We start from the raw sequence: 11,502 nt of genomic DNA, 5'->3' as shown, positions 1-11,502 counted from the left end.
TCTCTGTGTGGATCATTTGGACTGAACACAGATGGAATCAGCTCTCAGATCATCTTTTTTTCTATATTCTAATGCATCAAGGTGTGTCTGAATGGGTGTGTGTGTTTTAGTTTTACATATTTGTCTTGTTGTTGTTGTTGGAACTCAGCATCATTGTTGTGTCTTTGGCAGAAGAACCTAAATATGACATGTTTTGCATTCAGATAAAATAACTTGTTGGAACTGATCCAAGAAACACAGAAACATGTTTACTTGCAGACAAACTGCTGATCGGACAGGAAACAGATGCACTGAACTGTTTGTCAGTCATAAATTAACTCTTTTTTTTAAATATTAATGATAAATGCAGTTCTGTTTCTGTCTGTCCACTGGGCCGTTCGTCCCTCCAGTGGTGGAGCTGATTATTCTACAGACTTCCTGGAAGTGAAAGCCTTTCCAGTGAAATGGTCCTCTGGAGAACAGAGTGAAAGCTGCCTCCTGTTGGCTGTCTGACTGCATTACATCATGCTTTCTTTCTTCCCAAAGCATCCAATTGGCTCAATGTATGCATCATCAGATCATCTTTATTTATTTAAATGGTAGACTTTATTATATATGTATGCGTGTGTGAATGAATTTAACACTCAGGGGTGAAAAGGTAACATCTACCTTAATTGAGCTCAGTGTGTCATAGGAAGTCCCCCGCTCTGTAACATATGATGGTGCCTGACCAATAAGAGCTGTGTAGGTCAGCAGAAGGATTTTAAAATCAATTCTGGATTTTACAGGAAGCCAAACCAGATAATAAGGAATTACAATAGTCCACACATGCATGGACTAGTGTCATAAACCTGGCTCTAGGTCATGGCAACAACTTGGAAGAGACACAAAGATGCCAATAAATCAGGTTATTAGGAAGCTCGTCCTTTTATTTCCTGTGGAGCAATGGGCCCAGGTGCTTCAAATCAGGCTGCATCAGCTGGCACTTTAAAAACCAGTCATGCATAGGATTAGAGCAGGCAGACACAGAGGTGGGGGCGGGGCGGGCATCCCCACAAAACCCTTGAACCTGAAGTTATCTCGTTAACGCCAAATCTTGCTTTGTAGTACAGATGTCTGATGTAGTTAGGTAATGATGATAATAATAATCTCCCACTCATCATTTCATAGGTTTAGCGATACTATATTTTGGTGTGGAGAAACCATACAATATAAATGCAGAAATTCACACACACAAATTAACACGACAACATAAGATCAATTTCTAAAACATAAACAATGTATAGAAGAAAGACAAATTATTAAGAAGTTACATTTTTAATCATTGTGAACAATAAATCAAATTTGTGTAGCACTGTGCAATTAGGGCTTTGCTGTGATTATTACATGACAAATCAGCCTCATCATTTTATATTCACCATTCTCTAGCACAAAAAAAAGCTTGATTCAAAGTTTCGTCATCAGTAAAATGTTAAAAAATGAAAACAACTACAGTAAACAAAGCTAATACTAGTTCTAAAATATATATATTCATTGTTTTCTCAAAATAATATATATATTTTGTTCTGTAGATTAACTGGCAAAGAACAAACTATTTCACATACAGAACAAGCTTGTTCTGTATGTTCTTGTACACAACACAGACTACAAAAAACAGAAATATGCCGTTCTTCCCTTTCTCACTTGTGTTAATATGAAGCTGAATTTGGCCAACAGCTGAGGAGGTCACACCTTCTGCTATTTAAAGGGCCACGCTGTTTTCTAGCGCTGTTGGATCCATGTATGTGTATGGGACCTCCAGGCTCTTGTTTCTGGCTTTGATGACCACACTTAACCCTTCAAGCTCTCCTTGAAAATCCTTTATCAGCTCGCAGGGAATCTCCTCACTGAAATGGTGATCTGGGTATTGGCCAAGAGGGACCTAATGAGATAAATGATACATTTAAAAAATACTGTTTAGAAATGTTTGAACTTAAACTATTGGCTATATAATGTACAGTTGTAGTGAGCATGATTTCTTTATGTGGCTCAAAGAGGGTGTCTTGCCCTTATGACATATTGACCTTTTAACAACCTGAACATAAAGGTGATTTATATAATAATATTTCATAAAATCTCGGGCACTTACGAAGTCAGACGACTGCTTGCTGAGTAGCCACATGGTGGCCATTCCCTGAACGGTTGTGTTGACGTCAGGGAATGTCTGCAGCATCGTGGCCTTGCTCGTTTTCCCCTTTGTGGTTGGTGGAGGAAGTTGCAGAGAGATGGGAGTGTTGGGCATCCAGCCACCATAGTCATACTGCAATGAATTCATGATTGACAGATTACTGCTTAATACTCTTTGAAGTCACGCCGTGTCAGTCAATAGGTCAGTCGGTTCACCACTTTGGTCCACACTGATTCGTGGCACCAGAGGATAGGTCCACACTGATTCGTGGCACCAGAGGATAGATCCTAATGACTTTGGTGATCCCCTGACTTTTTACTTAGCACCACCATGAGGTTAACGTTTGTGGTTTCAATTTAACAACTTTATTTGCTAGATTGTCATTAAATCCAGTTCACACATACATGTTGGAATCATTTTGGTGATCCTCTGACTTGTCATCCAGTGCCATCATCACATAAAAATATTTGTCTACCTGCAAAACTGACATTTCCATCCATCTCAGCTGTTCTTTGTGTTTTGTGCTAATTACTAAATGTTTTGTTAACATGGTGAACTAAGATTGTTATCTTGGTAAACATAAATACTAAAAGTCAGCATGTTAGCGTTTTCATTGTGAATATTTTAGCATGTGTTACATTTAGTTCAAAGCATCAATTTAAATTCAGTTTTATTTATGGTATCAAATCATAACACAAATTATCTCGAGACACTTTACAGATAGAGTAGGTCTAGACCACACTCTATAATTTACAAAGCCCCAACAATTCCAACTATTACAGTAATTCCCTCAAGAGCAAGCAGTGCGACAGTGGCGAGGAAAAACTCTCTCTTGGGAAGAAACCTCGGACAGACCCAGGCTCTTGGTAGGCGGTGTCTGACGGGCCGGTTGGGGGTATGATCAACAGTGGCGATAATAGTCACATTAATAATGGAACAGTGACTTCAAATGGTAGTCATAGCAGTTCATGTCATATCAGTGCGCTGCAGGGCGTTACAGGATGTAACTGTCACTGTGACTAAGTGCAGCGTCACAGACCTGTTAGCATGGCTGTAGACTCTTGTTAATGCCTTCCATCTTTCTTCAGTTCAGAACTAAACTGCAACACCTCATGAACCCATTCCACAAAAATAGGTTAAATGAAAAGGCTTCACCTGTCCAGCATTCACAGCTGAGTGCTGTCCTGAGCAAGTGAAGATCACCATGGTGACAAACTTGACCAACTCAGCCACGGTGGTAAAGCTCTGTGGAATTCCTGAGAATTAGAAAGAATAAACTGACTCAAAGACTTCCAGATGACTGGTTGAGTTATGTTTGCATTATGATAATATAATATCTAAATCATAAAGCATCATATATCACCATAATGAGCTTTTTTTTTAAATTAAACTCACCGGTGTGTGCTTGGGAAAGAAATCCATGTTCAAAAATGTCTGAAATCCACTTCTGCAGTTCGGAGTCTTTTTGGACCTCAGCGTCATTCTTGTAGTAGAAGCTGAGCACTCCCTGAACAAACCTTATAAATATATATAAATATAAAACAGTTGAGATATGCATTGTTATACACACTGCAGTAGTGAGACAGTCTTTGTCTATGATTTTATTTTTTATTATTGAGTGGGGAAATTACAATTTATACTCTGTTTTGTTAGAAATCACTACACAAAGGCCTGAAATCCACACTCCGACTTTGGTCCTTACTGGGGCTTGAACCAGTGAGCTTCGAGTTCCTAATGCAACTCCCTACTGAGCTACTGCCACCCCCAAAAATTTGGAGCAAGTAATGATCTGGGTTTTACAGCGAGGTAGGCTTTGGTAGGCGTATTTTTGACATTTGGAGAGATCAGTTTTTATGCTAAGCTAAGATAATCGCCTCTTGGCTGTAGCCAAACATATTGATCTTCTCACATCTAACTCTGGGCAAGAAAGTAAATATGTTTTATTCATACTATTTATGTAGGTGAATCATTCATTTCATTTAAACCCCAAAAGAAGTGCACATTTCATATTCTGTCATTCCAATACAGTCCCATCTGCCATATTACAAATGATTATACTTGGATATCACCTCAGAGCTACAGGACTCAACCACACTGATTATTGTTTTTTATTGAAACTGACACCTTCAGTGTTTAAGTGTTAGGATGCCTCTCATCTCATCTCGCCGAGGTTCTCTATCAAAGTATTTCAGGCAGGAATATTGATAAAATTTCATAACCAACTGCCACTCTACTCAAATCAAGAGGCAGTAGCTAGGGCGCCTGGCTAGCTCACGTGGTAGAGTGCGTGCCCGTAGTGTGGTAACTTGAGGTAACTTCATCAGCGATGTCAAAGTACTATAGATGGTCAGCCTGTTGTTAATGTTATTTGGAAAAAGACATTAATAGGTGGAGTTGAAATGTTACAGATTAGTAGTTAATACCTTTAGATTATGGACAGGAAACCCTACACAAATGTTGGCTGACTAATAAGAGTTACATAAGAGAACAAACACTAGATACTAAAGAGGACAGGATTTTGGGGCTACTTTTTTCCACCTGTACTACCTTTGGATGATATCCCAAAGCTTGAGTCCATCATCCCTGTAGTAGAAGTTCGGCACAGCCTCCAAACCACGTTCAGCAATGTCCTCTGGTATGCAGAGGGAGCTGTAGGTCATTGAGGACAGTGATCTCTTCAGGATTGTTATCAGACCCTCTCCTCCAGAAGCTGCAAACTAGATAACAGTCAGATATATAATATATATAAGGAATGTAGTTAGACACAAATATTTTAAATTACATTGAAAAAAAAAAAAAAAAAAAAACTTTGTTTAGTGAGCTTCTTGGTATTTACGTACCTGTGAAAAAACTCCAGTCTCAGATATTAGAAGACTTCGAGCTAAGTAGTTGATCTGCAGAGTGTAGCGAGTGTGAGGTATGAGGAGCTGAGGGAAGGAGGGAACTCTTTTAGTAACACTATTACATGTTAACAAAGTCAGAAATCTGGATGCTTCTATACCATTTAGCAGTGATAAATGCTTGCAAATAAATACACACAAACCTGATTCATCTACTTTGGAAGATAAAAAAAATTCAAGATGATAAAACTATAACTACAGTAAGTTCAGTATTCAGCCTTCAGTTACCTTGTACAGTGGATGCACCATTGGCACATTACGCAGCAGTGCCACTGCAAACACTTCAGCCAGCAGATGAGTGCGCAGCAGGTGAACATTGAGTTGATGCTCACTGAAATCTGCACTTCTCACAAAAATCTTGGCCATCAACCAGTCATACTCAGAATCGGTAGGAAAGAAGATGGGATTGTCATCTGCTGGAGTCTGCTTCAGCTGCAGGAGAAGGAAGGGGGATGGGTTTTTTATTCAATCCATTGGATCCATTTCCAGTACTGGTTAATAATGTTAAAGAATGTTCTGTTGTCTTCTATTTACTAAAGGTTTCTTCTGCAATCAGTTAGTTGATCCCTTAAGAGGAAATTCATATTTTCATTGAATCCCAGGTCAGAGCGCAGGATCAGTTGATCCTCTATCATCAATGATTTCATGTCTAACTTCTTATGTCTTTGACAAAAGGTAAGAGGGAGGTGGGCTGTCTGGCAATTGCAATGAAAATACCTTAAATATAGCTTTTTCTCTAAACCACATTCTTCATATGCAGTATGTTTGTTCTTCATTAGTAATTTTACTAAAAGGTATTTCTGTCTACCCTGTATATATTGTATATATGACATATACAGTATAGTAGTGCATGTCTGTCAGTCCTGGAAGAGGGATTACTCCCTAACCTTAAGCTTCAGTATAAGCTACATTTGAGTGCTAATCTCACCTGGATAGCAATTGGCATCAGTTTTTCATCAGGTGTTTCATGGAGCAGGACGAGGGGAGCCATCAAGTACTGCTTCTTCAAATTGACGATGTTTGCCTTGACTCCATCCAAAAGCTTGTAGTCACACAGGAATATGTTGCCTTTCTGTTTGAAAGTTTAGTGAGGATGAGAAACAATTTGACTCACATGCATACACTGTGGATATTACATACACTAAGTAAACATTCAACATGCAATTCCTAATTGAACATGTCATGGGGCAGAACACGATTGTTTCAAATACTAAGGTCAATCAAGATCAGGATATTCACCTCCATTTCATTTCTCAAGCTACCCTGACCATGGAGGGAGACCATGTCATCAGTGACAGGAAAGTTATCGGGCAGAGCTGAACAACGTCGGATCAACATGGGGTTGAGACCATTTAGATACTGGTAGCCAAAAAAAGCGTCCTCCTTCCAATGTTCCTGGACATAGTCTGGAAAATGAACAGAGTTAAACCTGACTGAGTTTCAAAATGTTGGCTAGAAAATCTTACTCTGCCACTGTTATCAGCTATGTGTACACTGCACATGAAACTGAAACAAGGAAAATAATGTTTTACACATAGACAAAGCATAAAATTAGGAAACCCTAACTTAGGTTTAGACATGTTTACTTCTGTCACCTTTTTGAGCCAAGCACAGAAGCCAATAAACTATTTAGTAGTTTTTTTTAGGTAGGAATGCAGTCGAATATCTGAGTAAATACAGTGTAGTGTACTACCAGGGGCATAGCACAAAATTCTGGGCCCTGTAGAAAGGCATTTTCTGTCGGCCCCTCCCCGCATCAACAGCTATTCATTCTAGTATCTATTTGGGCCCCCCCCAGTCCGACGCCCCTGTGTACTACTATAAATACAGTATCAAGTATTTCATGAAACGTCCATGATAGTACCTGATATGTCAGTCCGTTTGGAGCAGAACACCCGATTGATATCATCAATATTTGTCCAATTTTCCCTGGAATCAGCCAGATGCTTAAGTTTCAGTTCAGTCAACCTAGAAAATTAAAGTAGAGTAACTTCATTATACTGCCTTAAATCGCATTGATAGTCAGGTACATAGTAACACAGATAGATTTCTGACAGAAATTGAGGACCTTACCCGGTGGCTGCAGTGTATTGAAACTCTCTCTTCTTAGTAAAGGAGAAGCGGATCTCACAAGGCAAAGAATCAGGGCCCATTGCCTCCATGCAGTGGGGTATTCCCTCTACATACACATCCCAGCTGGAATAAATATAGAAGAGCAGAGAGGTAAGGAACTTTGGACTACATACCAGTTTAACTGCCATTTATCTAAGAATAATGTTTGGCATGTATTTATTTATGTATATTGCAATTTTGCAGCATACTGTATGTTATAGTATAATGCATTTAAATAAACCCTGGCAGGTGTAACAACGTCATATTGTGGTTCATTCATCATTGTGTGCCATGAATGTAGAATATTAACCAAAGGTGGAGGAGGTTTGGAGGCATGTTAGTTTTGGAGTGCATGAAATAAAAATGTGTTGCTCTGAGCTCTCACCGATAGTCCTTCTCTCTTTGATCCACTTCCATTTGCCGACTGTACCTACCAAGATGATGGTCATCTTCGAAGACTCTCAGAGCTTGGAGAAATAACCACAACATACATTTGTTATACTGTATATACAGTATATTATGTTGGCATGAATTAACTTCAGCCTTCTTATAGACCGGCTGGCAGAACGTGTCTTTATTTTATGTCTTCTGTGGTCAGTGAACAGCGTACAGGATGCCAAGCTAATTTAGACAAACCTGTTCCCTCTCGGAAGCGGTGCACCTTGCTGTCAGTGATCCAGCGGTAGATAGGAAAGTTGTAGGTATCTCCCTCAGGAGATTTCACTTCCACCTTGGCGGGGAACCAAGAGTCTTCAGGGAACCATGGGAGAGGCTGTTTGTCCAGCTCTATCAGGACCAGCTTTCCAATGGAAACAGGGCAGGATATCAACTGGAGTAATAAAAGAAAAAAGAAATAAAAGTGATTATAAATTACAAATACAAAGCAACTTACATTAAGTGCAATCAACCATTTGAATGCAACAATTTGGATACAACCCCAAAATTGCAAGAATCATGCAACTTCATCAAATATGCTGAACTGCTTCAAGTGCTACTTCAGCCATGCTTTAGTTTGTTAGAAACATTGCCTGTTTCTTGTTTTTGCCTTACTAACTCTCATGTCATTTCTGACTCTGCCACTCCCTCCTGCTCTGTATGGACCAGACATTTTGACTGGTCATAGTAGGAAAAGCCCAGCTGAAATTGATAACCTTAACGATGGCTCAGTTCCATCAAGTGTCCCATTAAGCACACACACACACACACACACACACACACACACACACACACACACACACACACACACACACACACACACACACACACACACACATACACACACACACACACATACACAAACAGAGAGACTGTCTCAGCAAGCTATTTCAGTGAGTCAGCATGCACAATACCAGGGCCTCTCCTAAGTGGAATGCAGCCATCATTTATTGTTAGAACATACCTGTGCTTTTCCAACATGTCTGCCGTGAAAAAGGTATATTACCTGCTCATTCCATTAACCTGGCCTGTCCTACCTAGGGTTGGGTACCAAAATCCGGTTCCACTGTGGAACCGGTAGGAATCGGACCGGATTAGAAGATACATTTTGGTTCCTCATTTTGGTTCTGCTTAATGTGTCGACTGAAATATTTTCCCTTTATAACTCCGAAACAGTCGTAAAAATATCACACTTTCTCTGTAGTCTACCGTTCGCGTGCTACCGTAAATGTAGGCTACTTTTAAAATGCCATATTTTCCCTCTGGGCTCACCAAAATGGACGTAAAAGCATATTAACCATTCACTGCACATGTTCGCTAAGTGACTTAGGTTTATTTATTATATATTTAAGTACTTTAAATGTTAATATATTGTTAAATTTAAATAATTTTCAATTCAAAACCTACCGTTTTGTGAAACCTGCCAGCTACATTTAAAAACAACCAGGACATCAAACAAGAGATGAAGATAAAGTGTATTTGATAACCAAGAACTGAGCCGTAACATCTCAATAATTATACAATCCCTAAATGTAAAAGGGTGGAGAAAATCTAACTTGTGCAATATAATCCCAGTATTTGATGTGAATAAGATCTCATATAGGCAACTTTGAGGAAGCATGTAATACATTTAAACGGAGAGAGGGATATTTCAGACTCACTGTTCCTTTGGTGAATTGTAAAGCTCCTTTGAGCCACGTGCGTTCGCTCTCCCCATCTGTTCCTACCAGCTTAATGAAGACATTGTTAAAAGTGGAGGCATAGGCAAGATCGCCAGTGGATAGAGTCACTTTATAATTCACCATTTTCACTCTGGAAAGCAGAAGAATCCTGGTGGGGAGAGATCAATAATAACCATTCTCAGCATGGATTATGTTAACTACCACTAGATGAAACTGAGTGCAAAATGAAATACTGGTATCACAATGAAAATGGCATTATAAGACCTACTATTAAATTGGTCTTTTACATTTCATAAAGCCTGTCTCTTACCTGTTAATGAGACCACAATGTTCCTTTGATGAACTGTTCTTTTGATAAGAGTAGTCACCACTGACTGCTCTTTTTATGCATACACTTTGGTGGGAGTGTCCTGTCAGTAGGAGTAGTAAATAGTCAACTGTGGTGATGAAATGCTTACTGTATATGACATGAGCATCACAGTCAAATAAAAATATTACAAAATAACAAAACAAAGGGTTCACTTACAAAGTTTATCCAGATTCATCAGATTTTGTTTTTATATATCTATATATATATATATATATATATATATTTGATGTGCAAATATTAGTTATGGAATCACCAAATGCACAAATCACATCAGTTATTTTTATTGTTTCTAACACAAACATACACTCAGTGTTATGAAATGATCCCATGGGTCGTATTCGAGGGGTCAGCTTGTTAAATGTGAATATGTTCTAGTCTCTTCTCTCCACTGGGACAGGAAACTGAATATATTTGAGTTGTGGACAAAACACGACATTTGAGGACGTCATCTCGATCTTTTTGGGAAACACTGATCCACATTTTAGAGACCAAACAATTCATCCATTCATCCAGAACATAATCCACACATTAATCCCCCATGAAAATAATCAGTAGTAGTTGTAGCCATACTTTGCTCCACTACATAGAAAAATACATATTTCTATACCTTCGGATTTCTCTGAACTGCTGTGACACGATGTGAAACAGTTCACTACTGTATCTTGAGTGAAACAATTTTGATGTCTGCCTTGAACAAACAAGGCGGTCGTCTCACGGGAAAGCCCGCTGACATTCAGAAATTTCTTTAGCGGAGACGGAGCCGAGCAGCAGCAACATCTTAAAACTCACCGAGATCTGCATTCTTGCACTGTGCCGTCTGTAAACCGGTGTGAGCTTTATAGAGAAGCCTACAGCAAACAGGACGTCACAGATGTTTAAGCTTTGTGTTTTCTTCCCGTCGACCATGCACTTGTTGTCCTCCTTGTCTGTTTTGCCAGTTTATAAAACATAAAGTATAAATTCTCACCCAATTCTGTGTCGTCTTAGCCAACTTCTTTCCAACCTATTACCACTAGTTTTACACTTATTTTTTTAATATATGGTCAAAAAACCTAATTTATATAAAATTATACCTAATTTATGAGTTTATTAATTATGAATTATTTTGACTAACATTGATATCAACAGGAACATATGTTGATGGTTATCACAGACTGGTATAAGTCAAAGTTTAGTCAGGATACTGTTTTGAAACCATTTCAATTATTTTAATGGCATCATTTATAAAACTGTGCGTAGATTCTATTCTGAAAGATTTCGTGCGCAAAAAAGTCAGAATTTTCGTACGCAAAAACAATATTCTGATTTATAACACCTTGCGGCGCACACCGGTACGCACTCTTCTCGTTATAAATACGGACGTGTGTTACCTTATGCGGTCCTGCACGAGCCTCACGCTCCTCCCAAGGTCGTCCCATATTTGTCCTAATAAGGTCCATGTTAATCAATCAATGAATATTCCAGACTTGAAAGGAGCCCTTGATCACCAATCACGAAACGGGAAAATGGGGAAAAAACACGATTCAGTGATGTGCTCCTAACAGAGGTAGAACAGCAAAACAAAATCCTGTTTGGAAGCCGTAACCCTTGTGTTCATATTGTTGTTACGCAGCCTTAATACTTAACAGATTTAGCTCAATTACCAATGATATATACATCATTTATGGTTCATATTTGCCATTTACCCCTGTGAGATCACATTTATGATCATATGATCATTTTCGTTTTTTGTGAGAAAGGAAATTCAGTTATTAAAAAGGTAAAAATAGAAACAAGATTTTGGATCATTATTGGTGCAAAACAGGTGAAAGTGCTTGAAATGAAACAATTTGGTAACTTGTATGATAACTGTTTGGG

The 11,502-nt window shown here is 38.7% G+C and overlaps 1 protein-coding gene across 5 annotated transcripts; it reads right to left on the bottom strand.

The window, feature by feature from the left end:
* Nucleotides 1-1,277: 1,277 nt before the first annotated feature.
* Nucleotides 1,278-9,688, bottom strand: LOC120572763 (polyunsaturated fatty acid lipoxygenase ALOX15B-like). 5 transcript variants are annotated; one of them, XM_039822185.1, is made up of 15 exons: nt 9,586-9,688; nt 9,255-9,423; nt 7,795-7,987; nt 7,544-7,625; nt 7,120-7,242; nt 6,911-7,014; nt 6,286-6,452; nt 5,975-6,118; nt 5,275-5,478; nt 4,987-5,073; nt 4,694-4,863; nt 3,542-3,663; nt 3,302-3,402; nt 2,108-2,278; nt 1,278-1,900 (listed from the first exon to the last, which is right to left on the bottom strand). In XM_039822185.1, the coding sequence occupies exons 2-15, from the start codon at nt 9,396-9,398 to the stop codon at nt 1,721-1,723; spliced, it is 1,992 nt and encodes a 663-aa protein (XP_039678119.1). In that variant the 5' UTR covers nt 9,399-9,423; nt 9,586-9,688; the 3' UTR covers nt 1,278-1,720. The 5 variants fall into 5 exon arrangements, with proteins under 5 accessions (XP_039678119.1, XP_039678120.1, XP_039678121.1 ...); XM_039822186.1 differs by lacking the exons at nt 9,255-9,423; nt 9,586-9,688 and adding an exon at nt 8,213-8,295; XM_039822187.1 differs by lacking the exons at nt 9,255-9,423; nt 9,586-9,688 and adding an exon at nt 8,095-8,182.
* Nucleotides 9,689-11,502: the final 1,814 nt, after the last annotated feature.

This window comes from Perca fluviatilis, chromosome 14 (assembly GCF_010015445.1).
Source record: "Perca fluviatilis chromosome 14, GENO_Pfluv_1.0, whole genome shotgun sequence".
In the NCBI taxonomy this organism is placed as follows: Eukaryota; Metazoa; Chordata; class Actinopteri; order Perciformes; family Percidae; genus Perca; species Perca fluviatilis.
This window is presented reverse-complemented; position numbering and strand designations above follow the sequence as displayed.

Excerpts from the sequence above, each read along its gene's own strand:
- LOC120572763 (XM_039822185.1), bottom strand. The coding sequence starts at position 9,398 with ATGGTGAATTATAAAGTGACTCTATCCACTGGCGATCTTGCCTATGCC. Across the intron at positions 5,479-5,974 it reads TGATGCCAATTGCTATCCAG|CTGAAGCAGACTCCAGCAGA; the intron begins GTGAGATTAGCA and ends CTTCTCCTGCAG. Across the intron at positions 4,864-4,986 it reads AGACTGGAGTTTTTTCACAG|TTTGCAGCTTCTGGAGGAGA; the intron begins GTACGTAAATAC and ends ACTGTTATCTAG.